Consider the following 24,714-nt stretch of genomic DNA (forward strand, 5'->3'; position numbering starts at 1 on the left):
TCCGCACAAATCTTCTCCAGTCTGCACCACAGGGTCCAAATTCTAGAAGTTTCCCCCTCTTCCCCGCTGCCCCCCCCCCCCGCCCCCCCAAATCACCCACCCTCCAATTTTCTCCCCCCGCTCTGGTGTTGCAGGGTGAGGTGCTCCCCAGTACCCCGGTCTTCCATTGTGAGCCCAGGCAATGAGTGTCGTTGGCAGACTATTCGACCACAGAGTGCATCACAGCTGAGCCCAATCGCGTCCTCGCCCGTCACCTTCATGCCTGCAGCCGTCACTGACCGCAATCTTCACCAGGAACCCTGGGCGATAGCCTAACCCCCTCCCTAATCCTGTGACGGTAATTTCAGCCCCGATTCTCTCTCTCTCGGTGCAGACCCGGGAGGGAAGCGGGGACCCTGTTGATCAGGGTGGCTCAGTACCACACGGGCTGCGGCATTCACACGGCACGTATTCTTTTTAAATTATGTTTTATTAGGGTTTTTTTGCGATTTAACTTTAGACTTTCTTCATCGACCCAATCCAATCAGCTTACAGATGGGCTCAATGTGGAGAGGAGTATAAACCCCTGGGATTCTTCTCCATAGAGCAGAGCTCGTCCAAAACTCGGCTCCCCGTGTCCTAACTCGCACCCAGTCCCGTTCACCCATCACCCCCTGTGCTCACTGCCCCGTGTCCAAACTCACACCCAGTCCCGTTCACCCATCACCCCCTGTGCTCACTGCCCCGTGTCCTAACTCAGACCCAGTCCTGTTCACCCATCACCCCCTGTGCTCACTGCCCCGTGTCCTAACTCGCACCCAGTCCCATTCACCCATCACCCCCTGTGCTCACTGCCCCGTGTCCTAACTCACACCCAGTCCCGTTCACCCATCACCCCCTGTGCTCACTGCCCCGTGTCCTAACTCACACCCAGTCCCGTTCACCCATCACCCCCTGTGCTCACTGCCCCGTGTCCTAACTCGCACCCAGTCCCGTTCACCCATCACCCCCTGTGCTCACTGCCCCGTGTCCTAACTCACACCCAGACCCGTTCACCCATCACCCCCTGTGCTCACTGCCCCGTGCCCTAACTCACACCGAGTCCCGTTCACCCATCACCCCCTGTGCTCACTGCCCCGTGTCCTAACTCACACCCAGTCCCGTTCACCCATCACCCCCTGTGCTCACTGCCCGTGTCCTAACTCACACCCAGTCCCGTTCACCCATCACCCCGTGCTCACTGTCCCGTGTCCTAACTCACACCCAGTCCCGTTCACCCATCACCCCGTGCTCACTGCCCGTGTCCTAACTCACACCCAGTCCCGTTCACCCATCACCCCCCACCCCGTGCTCACTGCCCCGTGTCCTAACTCACACCCAGTCCCGTTCACCCATCACCCCCTGTGCTCACTGCCCGTGTCCTAACTCACACCCAGTGCCGTTTACCCATCACCCCGTGCTCACTGCCCCGTGTCCTAACTCGCACCCAGTCCCGTTCACCCATCACCCCCTGTGCTCACTGACCTACACCGGCTCCCGGTCGAGCAACACCTCAATTTCAAAATTCTCATCCTTGTTTTCAATTCCCTCCATAGCCTCGTCCCTCCCTATCTCTGTAACCTCCTCCAGCCCCTACAAGCAACGTTCCCCCTAAGGTGCGCGGCCGTGCATCAATCGCGAAGTCCCGCGCAGTCCGCTCACAAGCTGTTGGGGCTGGAAGCGATACCGCGCAGCAAATTTAAAGGGACCACGCACAAAAACAATTAGGGGGAACACGGCCTCTTGAGGATCCCTGATTTTAATCGCTCCACCATTGGCGGCCGTGCCTTCAGCTGCCTGGGCCCTAAACTCTGGAATTCCCTCCCTAAACCTCTCCGCCTCTCTCTGCTCCTTTAAGATGCTCCTTAAAACTGACCTCTTAGACCCAGCTTATGGTCACCTGTCCTAATATCTCCTTATGTGGCTCGGTGTCAAATTTTGTTTGATAATCGCTCCTGTGAAGAGCCTCGGGGTGTTTTACTCTGTTAAAGGCGCTGTATAAATACAAGTTGTTGTTGTGAGGTGTTCAAAATCTTGAAGGGTTTTGATGGAGTAAATAAAGAGAAACTGTTTCCACTGGCGGGAGGGTCGGTAACCAGAGGACACAGAGTGAAGGTAATCGGCAAAAGAACCAGAGGGGGAGATGAGGAGAATGTTTTTACGCAGCGAGTTGTTGTGATCTGGAATGCGCTGCCTGAAAGGGCGGTGGAAGCAGATTCAATGGTAACTTTCAAAAGGGAATTGGAGAAATACTTGAAGGAAAAATATGCAGGGCTCTGGGGAAAGAGCGGGTGAGGAGTGGGACTAATTGGAGAGCTCTTTCAAAGAGCCGGCACAGGCTCGATGGGCCGAATGGCCTCCTTCTGTGCTGTGAGATTCTATGAATTCATCCTCCCAACCACAAATACAAAAAAAAGTTAAAAAAACATGGGGGCAAAAAAATGGTATGTTGCTCAGCATTGCTCCCGCTTCCTCCGTGTCCGCTGTACACTCGCACTCTTCCACCTTCCTTTCTATATCTCCAGCGTTGCGTATCCCTCGATTTGCAGTTTGTTTTAATGCTTGGCGTTACGATGGAAATTTAAACAAGTTTCCCCCCATCCCCCGTAGGATTAACTTTCGCACAAATTATAAGCAATTAAAAAAAATCTTCTGCAGATTGTAGGATTCAGTGCAAGACATTGGACTGGTTACACACAGGGAGGGAATCAATGGTGCTCCAGTTCCACAAACACCCCCCCCCGCCGCTCCCGCCCCCGCCCCACTCCAGAGTTTCCCTGCCCGACAACACCACCATGTCAAATTTACACCATTCATACCTGAAATAGGTACAGGCTAAAGAATACCTCACACCGTGATGACTGAGTGAGTTGGGCAAAACGGTCGTGGTATAAAATCGCTTCCGGGCAAGATTGAAGCCGGCAGATTGGAGACTATCAGCGAAAGGGTGAGCGGAAATGTCTTCACAGCAACTTTTGGGGAAATCAATTTAAATGAGCCATGGTCATTTGGCCCGTTAAACCCACTTCTTCCCCAGCTGATGTTCATTTAAACCCTCTCATGAACTCCATCCACCCATTTAATCTCCTCCCACAGCCCATGGACACTCTCCCCTATCATGGACTCTACCCACCCATTTAATCTCCTCTCACAGCCCATGGACACTCTCCCCTATCATGGACTCTACCCACCCATTTAATCTCCCCCCACAGCCCATGTACACTCTCCCCTATCATGGACTCTACCCACCCATTTAATCTCCCCCCACAGCCCCTGGACACTCTCCCCTATCATGGACTCTACCCACCCATTTAATCTCCTCCCACAGCCCATGTACACTCTCCCCCATCATGGACTCTACCCACCCATTTAATCTCCTCTCACAGCCCATGGACACTCTCCCCTATCATGGACTCTACCCACCCATTTAATCTCCTCCCACAGCCCATGTACACTCTCCCCCATCATGGACTCTACCCACCCATTTAATCTCCTCCCACAGCCCATGGACACTCTCCCCTATCATGGACTCTACCCACCCATTTAATCTCCTCCCACAGCCCATGTACACTCTCCCCCATCATGGACTCTACCCACCCATTTAATCTCCTCCCACAGCCCATGTACACTCTCCCCCATCATGGACTCTACCCACCCATTTAATCTCCTCCCACAGCCCATGGACACTCTCCCCCATCATGGACTCTACCCACCCATTTAATCTCCCACAGCCCATGTACACTCTCCCCTATCAAGGACTCTACCCACCCATTTAATCTCCTCCCACAGCCCATGGACACTCTCCCCTATCATGGACTCTACCCACCCATTTAATCTCCCCCCACAGCCCCTGGACACTCTCCCCTATCATGGACTCTACCCACCCATTTAATCTCCTCCCACAGCCCATGTACACTCTCCCCTATCACAGTCTCTACCCACCCATTTAATCTCCTCCCACAGCCCAGGTACACTCTCCCCCATCATGGACTCCACCCACCCATTTAATCTCCTCCCACAGCCCATGGACACTCTCCCCTATCATGGACTCCACCCACCCATTTAATCTCCTCCCACAGCCCATGTACACTCTACCCCATCATAAACTCTACCCACCCATTTAATCTCCTCCCACAGCCCCTGGACACTCTCCCCTATCATGGACTCCACCCAACCATTTAATCTCCTCCCACAGCCCATGGACACTCTACCCCATCATAAACTCTACCCACCCATTTAATCTCCCCCCACAGCCCCTGGACACACTCCCCTATCATGGACTCTACCCACCCATTTAATCTCCTCCCACAGCCCATGTACACTCTCCCCCATCACAGACTCTACCCACCCATTTAATCTCCTCCCACAGCCCATGTACACTCTCCCCTATCACGGACTCCACCCACCCATTTAATCTCCTCCCACAGCCCATGGACACTCTCCCCTATCACGGACTCCACCCACCCATTTAATCTCCTCCCACAGCCCATGTACACTCTCCCCTATCATGGACTCTCCCCACCCATTTAATCTCCCCCCACAGCCCATGGACACTCTCCCCTATCACAGACTCTACCCACCCATTCAATCTCCTCCCACAGCCCATGTACACTCTCCCCTATCACAGACTCTACCCACTCATTTAATCTCCTCCCACAGCCCATGTACACTCTCCCCTATCACAGACTCTACCCACCCATTTAATCTCCTCCCACAGCCCATGTACACTCTCCCCTATCATGGACTCTACCCACCCATTCAATCTCCTCCCACAGCCCATGTATACTCTCCGCTATCATGGACTCTACCCACCCATTTAATCTCCTCCCACAGCCCATGTACACTCTCCCCTATCATGGACTCTACCCACCCATTTAATCTCCTCCCACAGCCCATGGACACTCTCCCCTATCATGGACTCTACCCACCCATTTACTCTCCCCTATCACGGACTCCACCCACCCATTTAATCTCCTCCCACAGCCCATGTACACTCTCCCCTATCACGGACTCTACCCACCCATTTAATCTCCGAGAGCAAGTTCTGCATAAAAACTCAACGCCAAAAGTTGTCACAAAGATTGCTGTGCGGAAAGCTTAAGGCCCAGGGGCTGGCCCGATGGCCCTGGCGTGATGCTCGGATCTCTGCTACAGTGGTGTGCCATTGGCGTAGTCCAGCTCCGCTTGTAGCCTCGTCGCCTTCTCCTCCAGTGCTTGAACCTGAGCAGCGTGTCGCTCCGACATGGTGGCCACCTGCGACTCCAGTTTGTTCAGCTGGTTTTCGTACTTCTTCTTGGCGCTTCTGTACGCTGTCGACAAGTTGCTGCGCGATGGAAACGAGGGTTTTAGTCAGGCCGTTGTTTAATCTGATCACTAAATTCAGAGATCACTAAAAGCTAGTGGACAGATACAAAAAAAAGGCGAATGGAATGTTGGTCTTTATCTCGAGGGGCTGAATACAGTGGGGAGGAAGTGAAGCTTCTGTTGTACCGAGCTCTGGTCAGACCCCCTCTGGACACTGGGGTCAGTTCTGAGCCCCGCCCCTCGGGAGGATATATTGGCCTCGGAGGGGGAGCAGCGCAGATTCACCAGAATGATACCGGGGCTGAAAGGGTTAAATTCCGAGGACAGGTTGCACAGACTGGGCTTGTATTCCCTCGAGTTTAGAAGATTAAGGGGTGATCTGATCGAGGTGTTTAAGATGATTAAAGGATTCGATCGGGTCGAGAGAGAGAAACTATTTCCTCTGGTGGGGGGAGTCCAGAACAAGGGGGCTTGACCTTAAAATTAGAGCCCGGCCGTTCAGGGGTGATGTCAGGAAGCACTTCTTCACACAAAGGGTGGTGGAAATCTGGAACTCTCACCCCCAAAAAGGCTGTGGAGGCTGGGGGTCAATTGAAAATTTCAAAACTGAGATTGATGGTTGTTGTTGGGTAAGGGTATCTGAACCAAGGCGGGTAGATGGAGTTAAGATACAGATCAGCCACGATCTAACTGAATGGTGGAACAGGTTCGAGGGGCTGAATGGCCTCCTGTTCCAGTGTAGATCTGGATGAAGCGTTGGACCTCACAAGGGTTGATAAGAGGGGGAAAGAAAATGAGGCACCTGAGGGGGTGACGCCTGGACGACGGCCAGATTGAAGGCTGCTGGCCGAGAGATGCTTTCCCTGAGCCTTTGTCTTTCTCACCAGCTGCCGACCTCCTTAAGACGGGCAGGAAAGTCCCGACCACTTCCCTGCCCAGACTCCGGGGTCCAACTGACGTAATGTGGTTAGGCCACACTTGGTGCGCAGTTCTGGTCTCCAGATACCTTGGTTAGACCACACTTGGAGCACTGTGCGCAGTTCTAGTCTCCAGATACATTGGTTAGACCACACTTGGAGCACTGTGCACAGTTCTAGTCTCCAGATACATTGGTTAGACCACACTTGGAGCACTGTGCACAGTTCTAGTCTCCAGATACATTGGTTAGACCACATTTGGCGCACTGTGCGCAGTTCTGGTCTCCAGATACCTTGGTTAGACCACATTTGGAGCACTGTGCACAGTTCTAGTCTCCAGATACATTGGTTAGACCACACTTGGAGCACCGCGCACAGTTCTAGTCTCCATATACCTTGGTTAAACCACACTTGGAGCACTGTGCACAGTTCTAGTCTCCATATACCTTGGTTAGACCACACTGGGAGCACTGTGTACAGTTCTGGTCTCCAGATACCTTGGTTAGACCACACTTGGAGCACTGTGCACAGTTCTGGTCTCCATGTAAGAGAAACAGACCCTTTTTAGCCAGGTCACCCCGTGGTTCTTCTGATACCTGTGTGTTTTCCTCAGCTCAATGCTCAGTTCCTCAGACTGTTCCTTCTGATTGTTGTTGTTGTCTATCAACTTCTCCAGTGATGTCACCAGCTCCTCGATACGATCTCTTAGTTGTTTTTCTCTGTGGGACAATTAAGATCAGTTTTTCTCCTGAAACTATTCGCAAGTAATCAGGTTAAACTACAGCTACTGTACTTGGTAAATGGGTGTCCTACACAGTGGCGAGGAAGGGAACTGCATCGCTACACTGTCCCGTCAAACTCTCCCAGGGCAGGTACAGCACGGGTTAGATACAGAGTAAAGCTCCCTCTACACTGTCCCATCAAACATTCCCAGGGCAGATACAGCACGGGTTAGATACAGAGTAAAGCTCCCTCTACACTGTCCCATTAAGCACTCCCAGGACAGGTACAGCACGGGTTAGATACAGAGTAAAGCTCCCTCTACACTGTCCCATCAAACACTTCCAGGGCAGGTACAGCACGGGTTAGATACAGAGTAAAGCTCCCTCTACACTGTCCCATCAAACACTTCCAGGGCAGGTACAGCACGGGTTAGATACAGAGTAAAGCTCCCTCTACACTGTCCCATCAAACACTCCCAGGGCAGGTACAGCACGGGTTAGATACAGAGTAAAGCTCCCTCTACACTGTCCCATCAAACACTCCCAGGGCAGGTACAACACGGGTTAGATACAGAGTAAAGCTCCCTCTACACTGTCCCATCAAACACTCCCAGGGCAGGTACAGCATGGGTTAGATACAGAGTAAAGCTCCCTCTACACTGTCCCCATCAAACACTCCCAGGGCAGGTACAGCACGGGTTAGATACAGAGTAAAGCTCCCTCTACACAGTCCCCATCAAACACTCCCAGGGCAGGTACAGCACGGGTTAGGTACAGAGTAAAGCTCCCTCTACACTGTCCCATCAAACACTCCCAGGGCAGGTACAGCACGGGTTAGATACAGAGTAAAGCTCCCTCTACACTGTCCCATCAAACATTCCCAGGGCAGTTACAGCACGGGTTAGATACAGAGTAAAGCTCCCTCTACACTGTTCCATCAAACACTCCCAGGGCAGGTACAGCACGGGTTAGATACAGAGTAAAGCTCCCTCTACACTGTCCCATCAAACATTCCCAGGGCAGTTACAGCACGGGTTAGATACAGAGTAAAGCTCCCTCTACACTGTCCCATCATGGTAAAACGTCCCAAGGTGCTTCACAGGAGCGAAATCAGACAAAATTTGACATCGAACCAGATAAGGAAATATTAGGACAGGTGACCAAAAGCTTGGTCCATGATGTATAGGTCTTCATATCTCTCCAAGTCCGTGGGATTGCCCCTATTCTTTGCATTTGTAGAGGCCCATTCTTTTAGATTTAAACTATCTCGCACCTCTTTTGTTGAGCAATGGCTTCAGTATTGCCAATATTTAGTTGGAGGCTATTTCTGCTCATCCAATACTGGACGTCGGACGAGCAGCGTGACAAATCGGAGGCAGTGGAGGAGTCGAGAGAGATGGTGCAAATCTGTTCCTATGTATCTCATCCATAATTGGATGGGGCAGCGCAGAGGGTCAAGAAAGGTGGCGGAGAGGTAGGGCCGAGTGTCCTCAAGAAGCCCATGGAATCCCAGCCCACGGCTGCGGATAATGTCGCCAAGGGGCAGTGTGTAGAGGAGGGGGCCAAGGACACCGTGATAACCCCCTGCTTCACTCGCTCTCCCACAGTCATCAAATCCGCTAACACTGTACTCCATTTTCACCACTGGGGTTGGGCAGGTAACATTCGCGCCACAGAAGTGCCATGCAATGACTATCTCTAACAAGCGAGAGTCTAACCATCGCCCCTTGACATTCAATGACATTACCATCGCCGAATCCCCCACCATCAACATTCTGGGGGGTCACCATTGACCAGAAACTTAACTGGACCAGCTGCTTGATCGGCACCCCATCCACCACCTTAAACATTCACTCCCTCCACCACCGGCGCACCGTGACTGCAGTGTGTACCATCGACAAGATACACCTTCTCAAGGGCAACTGGGGATGGGCAATAAATGCTGGCCTTGCCAGTGATGCCTACAATCCCGAGAATTCACATTCCAGTGGCTCACTAACCTCTGGGAAAGAGAAGAACCACCTAACATCCCAGTCTATTCCTACTCTTGCACAGTTTGAATCGTGTCCCCTGGTCCTCCTCAATCCATTAAACTGGAATAATCTCTCAATGGGCACGCAATCCAGCTCTTTCATTATTTTATAAAGTTCTATCAGGTCACCTCGAGGTCTAGTGCTGTGCATTCTCTACTCACCTTGTGGAGACGGCTGTGAGTTCACACACTAGCTGATCACTGCAGGTTGCAGAAGCTTCTGATGCGGATGTGGTCTCCTAAAAATGGAGCAGAGTCAATCAGACCTCGACAAGATCGTCACAGAAGGGCGTTCAATTCTAAGTGCTCTGATTTATTTAATCTCTCCTCCTGCCGCCCCAAGGTACCGACTCGCGCTGGGATGCACAGGGGGTTCCGGCAGCCATCTTCTGCGGTCTCATCAATTGACCAGATTTTGCCTGTGAGCCCCGAGCGATTGTCAGTAAGGACATTCAACCAAATAGTATCAATGCCACAGACTGGGATGCCTGCAGTTCCCAGCAGCGGTCACTGGATAGCGGTCAGGAGCAGGAACGTTGCTATCCTATTTATAAAATACCCGCCCCTGCCTGAGCCCAGCCCTACGACCCTCCGAGATCTCTGCGCTCCTTCAATCCTGGCCTCTTGCGCATCCCCGAGTTTAATCGCTCCACCATTGGCGGCCGTGCCTTCAGCTGCCTGGACCCCAAGCTCTGGAATTCCCTCCCTAAACCTCTCCGCCTCCCTCTCCTCCTTTAAGACGCTCCTTAAAACCTTCTTTGACCAAGGTTTTGGTCACCTGTCATAATATATGCTTAATGTGGCTCGGTGTCAAATTTTGTTCGATTGCTCTCCTGTGAAGCGACCTTGGGAGGTTTTACTATGTTAAAGGCGCTATATAAACACAGGTTGTTGTTGTACGCTGACTGGTGTCTCTGGCGCTGGACATACCTCCTTGACGCGGTCTGCGCTGGGTTGCTGTCCCAGCCGCTCGTCCCGCTCAGTTTGCCAATGTGCGAGGAGTAGGATTGCGGCCTCCTCCTGCAGCTCCTGGGATCGCAGACTCTGCTCCAGGCCCCTCCTCTCCTTCCTCACCCAACTCCGCCGACCCTTCAACCACGACATCTCTTCCTGATAATCCGTCAGTCGGAAGCACAACACAGACGACGAAAATATTATAATTAGGCATTTGACAACAATGAAGTTCAAAGGTCACCGAGCCTCGGCAAAGATACTGCAAGAGGAGGATTGATCCCCTTTAATTTACGCCTTGATTTTGCCCCCCCCAACCCTGATCCCTTGACGGTTGCTGGGATACAGATTCCACATGCTCCAATGGCCCTCCACTACTTCACCCAAGTGTCAGTCGTGGCTCAGTGAGCGGCTCTCTCGCCTCTGATTCAGAAGGTTGTGGGTTCAAGGCCCACTCCAGAGACTTGAGCCCATAATCCAAGCTGACACTCGCAGTGCCAGTGCTGAGGGAGTGCCGCACTGTCAGAGGCGCCGTCTTTCGGATGAGACGCTAAACTGAGGCCCCGTCTGCTCTCTCAGGTGGACGTAAAAGATCCCGCGGCCACTATTTCAAAGAAGAGCAGGGGAGGTGTCCTGGGGCCGATATTTATCCCCCAATCAACATCACTAAAAAAACGATGCTGTTTGTGGGAGCTTGCTGTGCGCCAATTGGCTGCCGTCTTTCCTACATTACAACAGCGACTACACTTCAAAAAGTGGCTGTGAAGCGCTTTGGGACGGCCGGTGGTTGTGAAAGGCGCTATAGAAATGCAAGTCATTCTTTTTCCTTTCGCTGTAACTGTCCTGCTGCCCCCCCTCAGCTAACTCAGCCTGGAATGACATGGAATGTCCAACACGGAAACAGGCCATTCGGCCCAGCCAGTCCGTGCTGGTGTTCATCCTCCCCACGAGCAGTATCCTAATCCCACCTGCTCGCCCTGCTCCCGTATCCCTTTGTTCCCTTTGCCTTGGACACTGAGCCAATGCGATGTGCTGTTATTTATGTGCATATCAGGTGTACGTTCATCAGGCTCATGAGGGAAGGTAGGCGGACATAGAGCAACTGGAGAAGAGGGGATTGTTCTCCTTAGAGCAGAGAAGATTATGGGGAGATTTAACAGAGGTGTTCAAAATCATGAAGGGTCTTAATAGAGTAAATAGGGAGAAACTGGCAGGAGGGTCGGTAACCAGAGGACACAGATTTAAGATAATTGGCAAAAGAACCAGAGGGGAGATGAGGAGAATGTTTTTACACAGCGAGTTCTTGTGATCTGGAATGTGCTGCCTGAAAGGGCGGTGGAAGCAGATTCAACAATAACTTTCAAAAGAGAATTGGAGAAATACTTGAAGGGAAGAATATTACAGGGCTCTGGGGAAAGAGCAGGGGGGGAGTGGGATTAATTGGAGAGCTCGTTCAAAGAGCCGGCACAGGCACGATGGGCCGAATGGCCCCCTCCTGTGCTGTAAGATTCAGTAGCAACAGGGGGAGGCCATTCAGCCCCTCGAGCCTGTTCCGCCATTCAATTAGATCCCAGCTGATCTGTATCTTAACTCCATCCACCCGCCTTGGTTCCGTAACCCTTAATCCCCTTACCCAACAATGCTCCCGTTCAGGGGCACTTACCCTGACGGTCACGAGATCTTGCAGCAATTCCTTCTTTCCCTTCCTGTGTCGATGAAGCGTCCTGGGCACAGGTGAGCTGAACCCAGGCACCACCAGACCCTGCGCGGCCGGTACAATCTCGCAGCTGCAAGACCCGGCCTCACTGTCCCGGGGCGAGGCGAGGTAGCGCTTCAGGTGGGGTGGGGTGTCTCCCAGCTCCAGGATAGTCTGCCTCACCGCCGCGCAGTTGAGTCTCAGCCTTGTGACGTCTCCTCTCAGACGAGTTGCCGCGTCGTCAACTCCCGGCTCCCCTGAGATACTGAAATAGCCGCAAGTTAAAACGGTGGAGCGCACGTGCTGTCCAATCAGGAGCTGAGCAAGGCTGATGGACTCCTTTCCACCATCTACAAGAACAGGTCAGAGGCTGGGTATTCTGCGGCGAGTGTCTCACCTCCTGACTCCCCAAAGCCTTTCCACCATCTACAGGGCACAAGTCAGGAGTGTGATGGAATACTCTCCACTTGCCTGGATGAGTGCAGCTCCAACAACACTCAAGAAGCTCGACACCATCCAGGACAAAGCAGCCCGCTTGATTGGCACCCCATCCAACACCTTAAACATTCACTCCCTCCACCACCAGCGCACCGTGGCTGCAGTGTGTACCATCTACAGAATGAAGCAAGGTAATGCAAGACTTAAAAATGACAGCAGGTGTAACCAAAGATGGCTCAACTGTCCCGAGATAGTTGACCCAACTGAGCAACCAGTGACCTTGGTCGTCACTGGACGGAGAAAGCCACATTGGCAAAAACCCAAGCTACAATGTCCTCGTCACCGGGCCCCACACGTCACTATTCTCTGGGGACAGTACCACCTCCTGACATCTAACCTAGTTCTGGACCTGCATGTTTATATGGAGTCTCATTTTATAGCATTTAAAAATTCTCCTTTCTCTTCAGGGTATGAGTCATACCCCCCTCCCCCCACCCACACTTACCCATGTGAGCTAACTCGCACCCAGTCCCGTTCACCCATCACCCCCTGTGCTCACTGCCCTGTGTCCTAACTCGCACCCAGTCCCGTTCACCCATCACCCCCTGTGCTCACTGCCCTGTGTCCTAACTCACACCCAGTCCCGTTCACCCATCACCCCCTGTGCTCACTGCCCCGTGTCCTAACTCACACCCAGTCCCGTTCACCCATCACCCCCTGTGCTCGCTGCCCCGTGTCCTAACTCACACCAAGTCCCGTTCACCCATCACCCCCTGTGCTCACTGCCCCGTGTCCTAACTCACACCCAGTCCCGTTCACCCATCACCCCCTGTGCTCACTGCCCCGTGTCCTAACTCACACCCAGTCCCGTTCACCCATCACCCCCTGTGCTCGCTGACCTACATTGGCTCCCGGTCCGGCAACGCCGCGATTTTAAAATTCTCATCCTTGTTTTCAAATCCCTCCATGGCCTCGCCCCCCTCCCTATCTCTGTAATCTCCTCCAGCCCCACAACCCTCCGAGATCTCTGCGCTCCTTCAATTCTGGCCTCTTGCGCATCCCCGATTTTAATCGCTCCACCATTGGCGGCCATGCCTTCAGCTGCCTGGGCCCCGAGCTCTGGAATTCCCTCCCTAAACCTCTCCGCCTCTCCTCCTTTAAGACGCTCCTTAAAACCGACCTCTTTGGCCAAGCTTTTGGTCACCTGTCCTAATATCTCCTTATGTGGCTCGGTGTCAAATTTTGTTTGATAATCGCTCCTGTGAAGCACCTTGGGACGTTTTACTACATTAAAGGCGCTATATAAATGCCAGTTGTTGTTGAGGCACTCAGTGCTTATCCTCACCTGTACTGAGCATGTTCTGACAGGACCTGATGTTGAGGTTCAGCAGTGGGTGAATGAAAACCGTGGGGTTTCTCCGCTGGTGTCCAGGCATCTGCAGCCGCCTTGCCCGCTGAGTCCTGACCGCCAAACCCGCCATCTCTGTCCGTGCGCCAACGTGCTGAAGAGAAAGCGGGAGAAATTATCACTCATGACTGACCTCCCAGCGCCCGACTCCACCCAGCGCCCGACTCCTCCCAGCGCCCGACTCCACCCAGCGCCCGACTCCACCCAGCGCCCGACTCCACCCAGCGCCCGACTCCTCCCAGCGCCCGACTCCGCCCAGCGCCCGACTCCGCCCAGCGCCCGACTCCGCCCAGCGCCCGACTCCTCCCAGCGCCCGACTCCACCCAGCGCCCGACTCCACCCAGCGCCCGACTCCACCCAGCGCCCGACTCCACCCAGCGCCCGACTCCTCCCAGCGCCCGACTCCGCCCAGCGCCCGACTCCGCCCAGCGCCCGACTACGCCCAGCGCCCGACTCCACCCAGCGCCCGACTCCACCCAGCGCCCGACTACGCCCAGCGCCCGACTCCGCCCCACGCACAACAACAACTTGCATTTACATCATAGACAGAGCACAGAAGGAGGCCATTCGGCCCATCGTGCCCTTGCCGGCTCTTTGACAGAGCTCTATAGCGCCTTTAACGTAGTAAAACATCCAAAGGCGTTTCACAGGAGTGTTATCAGAAAATTTGAACCCTGCCTGCTCTTCTTCGAATAGTGGCCATGGGAACTTTTACATCCACCTGAGAGGGCAGAAGGAGCCTGGGTTTAACGTCTCGCTCCCTCAGCACTGTCAGCCTAGATTATGGGCTCGAGTCTTTGGAGTGGGACTCGAACCCACGACTTTGTGAATCAGAGGCGAGAGAGAGCGAGAGCTACCACAAGGTGTGTGAGCAGCCCATGGTCCATTGAGGCCCCCATATCAAGGTTAAATCTGTCATCTGTTTGAGGAGTTCACCACCAATGAGGCACCAGCGCTAAGGAAAGTCCTGTCCAAAACCTCCAACACCACAGGGGGTTAATCTGGTGAAAGGGTGAAAACAGATGCTAAATGGGGACAGTGCTAATAAGACGCGCCTGTTTAACGTCTGGTTTTAGCACACAATTTTGGTCCCACTTGCTGATGACCATAATTTGAATTTGCCTGGAGGTTAAACCAGAAACCTGCAGGTTTAGCGCTCAAGTGCTGATTAGACGCAATATTTGTGGAGCAGTAAATGTGGACTTCTCGCACCCACTTCCACTGACGTGTGGAGTCAGTGCTCTGGCTGGTACACAGCGGCACGGTGCAGGGTGGCTCAGGGACCGAGGCAGAGGGCGCACAGGTCCCCGGACGCGGCACTGGAGGTCCTGCTGGAGCAGTCCCAGAGGAGGAGGGATGTCCTGTACTCGCAGGGAGGGGGAAGGATTCCACCTCGCCCTCCTGTCCCTCTCTCCTGCAGCAGCTGGTGCTGCTCTTCCTGGCCTCGTGTCCTCCTCCCATTCCTCCAGCCAGTGGGAAGTACAAGCGGAAACAGGACTGAGTCACTTGAGGTTCATGGGCCGTGTTAAAGGGGTTTCTCGAGCATCAGCTCTGGTTTAGATGGCGCTGCCCAGCCGTGCTCATTCCCATTGCTTACCCAGTTCTCCAGAGGCCTCTAACTCTCTCCGCAGGGAGCTCCCTTTAGTTTCAGCCACGGCCAGGAACAGTTCATACACCTCAATGCAATCCTCACTACAGGAAACAAAGACACACAGGTTCACTTCTAGAGGAATAGAATTGAAAAGAAGTTATGATAAACTTGTATCAAACCTTGGAGCACTGCACAGTTCTGGTCTCCATATACCTTGGTGAGACCACACTTAGAGCACTGTGCACAGTTCTAGTCTCCATATACCTTGGTGAGACCACACTTGGAGCATTGTGCACAGTTCTGGTCTCCATATACCTTGGTTAGAGCACACTTGGAGCACTGTGCACAGTTCTGGTCTCCATATACCTTGGTGAGACCACACTTGGAGCACTGTGCACAGTTCTAGTCTCCATATACCTTGGTGAGACCACACTTGGAGCACTGTGCACAGTTCTGGTCTCCATATACCTTGGTTAGACCACACTTGGAGCACTGTGCACAGTTCTAGTCTCCATATACCTTGGTTAGACCACACTTGGAGCATTGTGCACAGTTCTGGTCTCCATATACCTTGGTTAGACCACACTTGGAGCACTGTGCACAGTTCTGGTCTCCATATACCTTGGTGAGACCACACTTGGAGCACTGTGCACAGTTCTGGTCTCCATATACCTTGGTGAGACCACACTTGGAGCACTGTGCACAGTTCTGGTCTCCATATACCTTGGTGAGACCACACTTGGAGCACTGTGCACAGTTCTGGTCTCCATATACCCTGGTTAGACCACACTTGGAGCACTGTGCACAGTTCTGGTCTCCATATACCTTGGTGAGACCACACTTGGAGCACTGTGCACAGTTCTAGTCTCCATATACCTTGGTTAAAAAGCACTTGGAGCACTGTGCACAGTTCTGGTCTCCATATACCTTGGTTAGACCACACTTGGAGCACCGTGCACAGTTCTGGTCTCCATATACCTTGGTGAGACCACACTTGGAGCACTGTGCACAGTTCTGGTCTCCATATACCTTGGTTAGAAAGCACTTGGAGCACTGTGCACAGTTCTGGTCTCCATATACCTTGGTTAGAGCACACTTGGAGCACTGTGCACAGTTCTGGTCTCCATATACCTTGGTGAGACCACACTTGGAGCACTGTGCACAGTTCTGGTCTCCATATACCTTGGTTAGAGCACACTTGGAGCACTGTGCACAGTTCTGGTCTCCATATACCTTGGTGAGACCACACTTGGAGCACTGTGCACAGTTCTGGTCTCCATATACCTTGGTGAGACCACACTTGGAGCACTGTGCACAGTTCTGGTCTCCATATACCTTGGTTAGAGCACACTTGGAGCACTGTGCACAGTTCTGGTCTCCATATACCTTGGTGAGACCACACTTGGAGCACTGTGCACAGTTCTGGTCTCCATATACCTTGGTGAGACCACACTTGGAGCACTGTGCACAGTTCTGGTCTCCATATACCTTGGTTAGACCACACTTGGAGCACTGCACAGTTCTGGTCTCCATATACCTTGGTTAGACCACACTTGGAGCACTGCACAGTTCTGGTCTCCATATACCTTGGTGAGACCACACTTGGAGCACTGTGCACAGTTCTGGTCTCCATATAGCTTGGTGAGACCACACTTGGAGCACCGTGCACAGTTCTGGTCTCCATATACCTTGGTGTGACCACACTTGGAGCACTGTGCACAGTTCTGGTCTCCGTATACCTTGGTTAGACCACACTTGGAGCACTGTGCACAGTTCTGGTCTCCGTATTACAAAAAAGGATATAGAGGCACTGGAGAAGGTGCAAAAAAGATTTACAATGGATGATACCAGAACTGAGAGGTTATAACCATCAGGAAAGATTGAACAGGCTGGGGCTCTTTTCTCTAGAAAGGAGAAGGCTGAGGGGTGACCTGATCGAGGTCTTTAAAATTATGAAAAGGTTTCGATAGGGTCGACGTAGAGAAGATGTTTCCACTTGTGGGGGAGACCAGAACTAGGGGCCATCAATATAAGATAATCGCTAATAAATCCAATAAGGAACTCAGGAGAGTGGTGAGAGTGTGGAACTCGCTACAACAGGGAGTGGTTGAGGAAAATAGCGTAGATGCATTTAAGGGGAAGCTAGATTACATAAGAACATAAGAATTAGGAGCAGGAGTCGGCCATTCGGCCCCTCGAGCCTGCTCCGCCATTCAATGAGATCATGGCTGATCTTCGACCTCAACTCCACTTTCCCGCCCGATCCCCATATCCCTCGATTCCCTTAATATCCAAGCATCTATCGATCTCTGTCTGGAAAATGTGGCAGCCAATTTGCGCACAGCAAGCTCCCACAAACAGCAATGTGATAATGACTAGATAATCTGTTTTAGTGATGTTGGTTTGGGGGTAAATATTGGCCCCAGGACACCGGGGAGAACTCCCCTGCTCTTCTTCGAAATAGTGGCCATGGAATCTTTTGCATCCACCCGAGAGAGCAGACGGGGCCTCGGTTTAACGTCTCATCTGAAAGACGGCACCTCCGACAGTGCAGCACTCCCTCAGCACTGCACTGGAGTGTCAGCCTGGATTATGTGCTCGAGTCTCCGGAGTGGGGCTCGAACCCACAAGCTTCTGACTCAGAGGTGAGAGAGAGAGAGAGCTACCCGCTGCGCCGCGGCTGGCAGGCCGGAATGAATCAGTCGCGGGTCCGACGTTACCTGTACTGCAGCGCCAGTCGCAGCGCGGTGTCGTTGGATTCGTGCTTCCCCAACAGCATGCTCAGCCTCTCGCAGTCGCCCTTGCATTCCTGCAGGACAGCGGACAGCAGGTCGTTGCGGCCCTTCCACTTGTCGATGCCACTGCGGGAACAAAAAGCAGACGTACCAGGCATAGAACGACCATTAAATCTCCTTCACTCCCCTCCAAGTTCCCCTTCAAGTCACGCACACCATCCTGACCTGGAAATATATCGGCCGATCCTTCATCGTCACTGGGTCAGAATCCTGGAACTCCCTCCCTAACAGCGCTGTGGGAGCACCTTCACCACACGGACTGTAGCGGCTCAAAAGGCCACATAATGGACTTGTTAGCAAAATTAAAGCCCGTGGGATTAAAGGGACAGTGGCACTGTGGATACAAAATTGGATAAAGGACAGAAAGCAGAGAGTAGAGGTGAACGGTTGTTTTTTCCGACTGGAGGGACGTGTACAGTGGTGTCCCCCAGGGGTCAGTAGAAGGACCACTGCTCCCTTTGGTCTGGTCTTGGGTATATAGGGCATAATTTCAAAGTTTGCAGATGACACGAAACTCGGAAATGTAGTAAACAGTGAGGAGGACAGTAACAGACTTCAGGAGGACAGAGACAGACTGGTGAAATGGGCGGACACGTGGCAGATGAAATTTAATGCAGAGAAGTGTGAGGTGATACATTTTGGTAGGAAGAATGAGGAGAGGCAAAATAAACTAAAGGGAACAATCTTAAAGGGGGTGCAGGAACAGAGGGGTGTATGTACACAAATCTTTGAAGGTGAGAAGTTTGTTAAAAAAGCATACGGGATCCTTGGCTTTATAAACAGAGGCACCGAGTACAAAAGCCAGGAAGTTAGACTAAACCTTTATAAATCACTGGTTTGGCCTCAGCTGGAGTATTGTGTCCAATTCTGGGCATCACACTTTAGGAAGGACGCCCAGGCCTTGGAGAGGGTGCAGAGGAGATTTACTAGAATGGTCCCAGGGATGAGGGACTTCAGTGATGTGGAGAGACTGGAGGAGATGGGGTTGTTCTCCTTAGAGCAGAGAAGGTTAAGGGGAGATTTGCTGGAGGTGTTCAAAATGATGAAGGGTTTTGATGGAGTAAATAAGGAGAAACTGTTTCCAGTGGCAGGAGGGTCGGTAACCAGAGGACACAGAGTGAAGATAATCGGTAAAAGAACCAGAGGGGAGATGAGGAAAAACTTTTTTTTTACGCAGCGAGTTGTTGTGATCGGGAATGCGCTGCCTGAAAGGGCGGTGGAAGCAGATTCAATAGTAACTTTCAAAAGGGAATTGGAGAAATACTTGAAGGGGAAACTTTTGCAGGTCTCTGGGGAAAGAGCAGGGGGAGTGGGACTAATTGGAGAGCTCGTTCAAAGAGCCGGCACAGGCACGATGGGCCGAATGGCCTCCTGTGCTGTAAGATTCTATGATTCTATGGTTCTAGAAGAATACCTACCACCACCTTCTCAGGCAACTCAGGACGGGCAATAAATGCCGGCCTTGCTAGCGACGCCCACATCCCAAGAATTAACAAATAAAAAAATACTTTACATCAACTTGTCCGTAAAATGTTTAAACGAGAAAATGCGTCGAGAGCGAGCGAGAGAATCCCAGGGGTCCAGGTCCTCGGGAATTCTACAGAATGACTCCAGTGTCTTACATCCTCAGCTGCTCCGCATCCATTTCGTAATCCCGGATCCTGACTCTGGTCACGTTGGATCCGTGCGCGTGAAGGAGTCGGGAAAGTTCCTGGAGGCTGGAGCATTCCTGGAAAGACCGGATCAATCGCTCTAGCACAAACCCGGGATCCTGCAGCGGAGACAAGGGCAGGGAGTGAAGGCACCCACTCCGGGACTGACCGACACAGGTTTCGTAAAGGGACTGATTCTCTGCCCATTACCCTGGAGATAATCTGGGAGTATCCATGGCGACAGCTGCCCAGACTGCTGTGCAAAGCCACAGTCGGTATCTCTAGAATGGTTTGCAAAGACACAGACCCTTCAATTACTCTGAATTTAACATTTCTAACAACCCTCAATCCCCTGTTTCTCCTGAGACTCACTCTGTTCACGACTGCCTCACACTCGTTACTGATGGTGCCGGATCCGGCTGTGATTGTGCCCACGATACTGGTGAACAGGCTGGGAGGTGACGCGAATGTCGCACTCTCCTGCACGCTCTGAAGACACGAGAGCAAGTCATCAGCCTAACACAGGAACAGAAACAGTCAGTCAGGGTCTTATTACACTGAGACATCCCTCTACGCACACGCACACACACACATGCACACGCACACACTCAGCGCTGAAAATATCACAACAATCCAAAAACTGGGACGGCACTGATTTTGATTCACAAACGCTGCCGACTGATGGGTTTCCGCCAGTCACATAACACAATCACACAATCACAAATCTTGATGGGACAGTGTAGAGGGAGCTTTACTCTGTATCTAACCCATGCTGTACCTGCCCTGGGAGTGTTTGATGGGACAGTGTAGAGGGAGCTTTACTCTGTATCTAACCCGTGCTGTCCCTGCCCTGGGAGTGTTTGATGGGACAGTGTAGAGGGAGCTTTACTCTGTATCTAACCCGTGCTGTACCTGCACTGGGAGTGTTTGATGGGACAGTGTAGAGGGAGCTTTACTCTGTATCTAACCCGTGCTGTACCTGCACTGGGAGTGTTTGATGGGACAGTGTAGAGGGAGCTTTACTCTGTATCTAACCCGTGCTGTACCTGCCCTGGGAGTGTTTGATGGGACAGCGTAGAGGGAGCTTTACTCTGTATCTAACCTGTGCTGTCCCTGCCCTGGGAGTGTTTGATGGGACAGTGTAGAGGAAGCTTTACTCTGTATCTAACCCATGCTGTACCTGCCCTGGGAGTGTTTGATGGGACAGTGTAGAGGGAGCTTTACTCTGTATCTAACCCGTGCTGTACCTGCCCTGGGAGTGTTTGATGGGGCAGTGTAGAGGGAGCTTTACTCTGTATCTAACCCGTGCTGTACCTGCCCTGCGAGTGTTTGACGGGACAGTGTAGAGGGAGTTTTACTCTGTCTCTAACCCGTGCTGTACCTGCCCTGGGAGTGTTTGATGGGACAGTGTAGAGGGAGCTTTACTCTGTATCCAACCCGTGCTGTACCTGCCCTGGGAGTGTTTGATGGGACAGTGTAGAGGGAGCTTTACTCTGTATCTAACCCGTGCTGTACCTGCCCTGGGAGTGTTTGATGGGACAGTGTAGAGGGAGCTTTACTCTGTATCTAACCCGTGCTGTACCTGCCCTGGGAGTGTTTGATGGGACAGTGTAGAGGGAGCTTTACTCTGTATCTAACCCGTGCTGTACCTGCCCTGGGAGTGTTTGATGGGACAGTGTAGAGGGAGCTTTACTCTGTATCTAACCCGTGCTGTACCTGCCCTGGGAGTGTTTGATGGGACAGTGTAGAGGGAGCTTTACTCTGTATCTAACCCGTGCTGTACCTGCCCTGGGAGTGTTTGATGGGACAGTGTAGAGGGAGCTTTACTCTGTATCTAACCCGTGCTGTACCTGCCCTGGGAGTGTTTGATGGGACAGTGTAGAGGGAGCTTTACTCTGTATCTAACCCGTGCTGTACCTGCTCTGGGAGTGTTTGATGGGACAGTGTAGAGGGAGCTTTACTCTGTATCTAACCCGTGCTGTACCTGGCCTGGGAGTGTTTGATGGGACAGTGTAGAGGGAGCTTTACTCTGTATCTAACCCGTGCTGTACCTGCCCTGGGAGTGTTTGATGGGACAGTGTAGAGGGAGCTTTACTCTGTATCTAACCCATGCTGTACCTGCCCTGGGAGTGTTTGATGGGACAGTGTAGAGGGAGCTTTACTCTGTATCTAACCCATGCTGTACCTGCCCTGGGAGTGTTTGATGGGACAGTGTAGAGGGAGCTTTACTCTGTATCTAACCCGTGCTGTACCTGCCCTGGGAGTGTTTGATGGGACAGTGTAGAGGGAGCTTTACTCTGTATCTAACCTGTGCTGTACCTGCCCTTGGAGTGTTTGATGGGACAGTGTAGAGGGAGCTTTACTCTGTATCTAACCCGTGCTGTACCTAGCCTGGGAGTGTTTGATGGGACAGTGTAGAGGGAGCTTTACTCTGTATCTAACCCGTGCTGTTTGAAAGAGCTCTCCAATTAATCCCACTCCCCCTGCTCTTTCCCCAGAACCCTGCAAATTTTTCCTTTTCAAGTATTTCTCCGATTCCCTTTTGAAAGTTACTATTGAATCTGCTTCCACCGCCCTTTCAGGCAGCGCATTCCAGATCACAACAACTCGCCACAAATTCATTCCCGTGGTTCTGCGCACTCTGTCACCGTTCCCCTGTGAAACAGCACAGAAGGAGGCCATTCGGCCCACTGTGCCTGTGCTGGGCGTCGCAGCGCGTGGGGACAGACGGAGCGAGTCGCAGAGAGTGACCTGCCTTTAGCCGGAGCTTGTCTCTCTCCCGCTGGATCCCGCCGACGGCGATCGTGGCTCGCCATAGCTCCTGGTCCTTCTCGCGGAGCCGGGCTGCGAGGTGCTGGTTTTTCTCTCTCAGGCACTCCAGCTCGGCCTCCCACTGACTCCTCTCCTCACGCAGCTCTGGGCTCAGGTCAATGCCCAGCTCCCGTTCCACCTCCGCGATCGTCTGTTCAGGGGCGGGGGGGAGGTTACAGCAGACACAGCGACAGTTACACAGGGTAAAACGCAGAGCGCACCGCCTCGCGCAGTCACCAGCCCGCAGGTGAGCGCTGCCTCGCCGGGTAACGTGAGCTCTCACCCGTTTACCGAGTCTTCCAGTTCTCCGGGAGCGGGGTGGGGGTGGGGGAGGGGCTGCTCACGAGCTCCAATGGGAGCTGCTGACAGAGTGGGGAGGGGGGCACAGTGGGGGCAAGGGGTACACGGGGGACTGGACCGAGGAGGGCAGGATGCCGGGAAGGGGTGCGGTGGGAATGGGGAACTAGGCATAGAAATGTTACATAAAACATAGGACCAGGAGGAGGCCATTCAGCCCCTCGAGCCTGTTCCGTCATTCAATGAGGTCATGGCTGATCTGTGACCTAACTCTATCTACCCGCCTTTGGCCCATATCCCTTAATACCTTTGGTTAACAAGAAGCTATCAAACTCTGATTTAAAATTAACAATTGATCGAGCATCAATTGCTGTTTGCGGAAGAGAGTTCCAAACTTCGACCACTCTTTGTGTGTAGAAACGTTTCCTAACTTCACTCCTGAAAGGTCTGGCTCTAATTTTTAGACTCTGCCCCCTAGTCCTAGAATTCCCAACCAGCGGAAATAGTTTCTCTCTCTCTACCCGATCTGTTCCCCTTAATATCCTGAAAACTTTGATCAGATCACCCCTTAACCGTCTAAATTCCAGGGGATACAAGCCTACAACAAACAGCACAGAAACAGGCCATTCGGCCCAAATGCTTTATGCTCCACATGAGCATCCTCCCACTCTAATTACCTCCTCCCGCCCCCCCAGCCTCGTGCCCCTCGATTCCCTCTCCCTCATGTTCCGTATCCAGCCTCCCCTTAAATCCCTCGGTGCTCTCTGCTTCAGCCACTCCCTGTGGCAGCGAGTTCCACACTCTCACCGCTCTCTGGGTAAAGAAATTCCTCCTAAACTCTTTATTTGATCCGTTAGTGACGACCTTATATTCACGCCCCCTTGTCCTGGCCTCCCCCACAAGCGGAAACAGTTTGTTCACATCCGCCCTCTCGAATAAACTCATCAATTTAACGGCCTCCATCTATTCTCCTCTTAATCTTCTCTTTTCCAACCGTTCCCCAGAGACATTTGGGGCAGCGAGTGATTTAAACACAAACCGGGGAGCCGAGTGGTCCCAGTGTCCAGTCTCTGACCCAGTGTCCAGTCTCTGTCCCAGTGTCCAGTCTCTGACCCAGTGTCCACTCTCTGTCCAGTGTCCAGTCTCTGTCCAGTGTCCAGTCTCTGACCCAGTGTCCACTCTCTGTCCAGTGTCCAGTCTCTGGCCCAGTGTCCAGTCTCTGACCCAGTGTCCAGTCTCTGTCCAGTGTCCAGTCTCTGACCCAGTGTCCAGTCTCTGGCCCAGTGTCCAGTCTCTGACCCAGTGTCCAGTCTCTGTCCAGTGTCCAGTCTCTGGCCCAGTGTCCAGTCTCTGACCCAGTGTCCAGTCTCTGACCCAGTGTCCAGTCTCTGACCCAGTGTCCAGTCTCTGTCCAGTGTCCAGTCTCTGGTCCAGTGTCCAGTCTCTGACCCAGTGTCCAGTCTCTGGCCCAGTGTCCAGTCTCTGGCCCAGTGTCCAGTCTCTGGCCCAGTGTCCACTCTCTGGCCCAGTGTCCAGTCTCTGACCCAGTGTCCAGTCTCTGGCCCAGTGTCCAGTCTCTGGTCCAGTGTCCAGTCTCTGACCCAGTGTCCAGTCTCTGGCCCAGTGTCCAGTCTCTGGCCCAGTGTCCAGTCTCTGACCCAGTGTCCAGTCTCTGTCCCAGTGTCCAGTCCCCTTGACCCCTACTCGAGTGACCAGCTCCCAGTGTGCGAGCGCTGCATCCTCTTCCTCGCCGGGGTCGGCTCCGCAATGCGGGATTTCCGCTGTCCGTGTGCGCACTGCTTCCTCGAGTTCCGTCAGCACCCGGTGCAGCGTCTGCGAGAGGTCACACGGTTCACCTGCGAAAGGAAACGGAGCAGCGGTCAGCGAGGAACGCTTGGCCGGACATTAGGAGCCACCTCTGATCACCAAGACCCAACATCGTAGCCAGAGTCTCCCGGAGTCCAGTGTGACCGCCCTTCAACAACAACAACCTACAATTATATAGCACCTTTAATGTAGTAAAACGTCCCAAGATGCTTCACAGGAGCGATTATCAAACGAAATTGGACACCGAGCCACGTC

The 24,714-nt window shown here is 52.7% G+C and overlaps 1 protein-coding gene across 4 annotated transcripts in view; it reads right to left on the reverse strand.

Moving 5' to 3' along the window:
- Positions 1-24,714, reverse strand: part of LOC147107991 (colorectal mutant cancer protein-like) — a 35,575-nt gene that overhangs the window by 3,746 nt on the left and 7,115 nt on the right. The window contains exons 4-15 of one of the 4 annotated variants that reach the window (XR_015080505.1): positions 24,337-24,488; positions 22,280-22,486; positions 19,897-20,040; positions 19,495-19,643; positions 17,798-17,938; positions 15,084-15,178; positions 13,424-13,580; positions 11,608-11,905; positions 9,924-10,103; positions 9,156-9,232; positions 6,836-6,958; positions 5,080-5,341 (exon numbers count right to left, since the gene is read on the reverse strand). Coding sequence is in view for 2 of the 4 variants with exons in the window: in XM_086004366.1 (XP_085860492.1) it covers positions 5,167-5,341; positions 6,836-6,958; positions 9,156-9,232; positions 9,924-10,103; positions 11,608-11,905; positions 13,424-13,580; positions 15,084-15,178; positions 17,798-17,938; positions 19,495-19,643; positions 19,897-20,040; positions 22,280-22,486; positions 24,337-24,488 (1,898 nt within the window). In the remaining 2 variants the exon portion in view is untranslated. Of the gene's footprint in view, positions 1-4,844; positions 5,342-6,835; positions 6,959-9,155; positions 9,233-9,923; positions 10,104-11,607; positions 11,906-13,423; positions 13,581-15,083; positions 15,179-17,797; positions 17,939-19,494; positions 19,644-19,896; positions 20,041-22,279; positions 22,487-24,336; positions 24,489-24,714 lie in introns of those variants that run through there. The other 3 variants (XR_015080504.1, XM_086004366.1, XM_086004367.1) reach the window with 3 other exon arrangements.

This window comes from Somniosus microcephalus, chromosome 13 (assembly GCF_052327205.1).
Source record: "Somniosus microcephalus isolate GS21.2 chromosome 13, FLI_Smic_1.0, whole genome shotgun sequence".
Taxonomy (NCBI): Eukaryota; Metazoa; Chordata; class Chondrichthyes; order Squaliformes; family Somniosidae; genus Somniosus; species Somniosus microcephalus.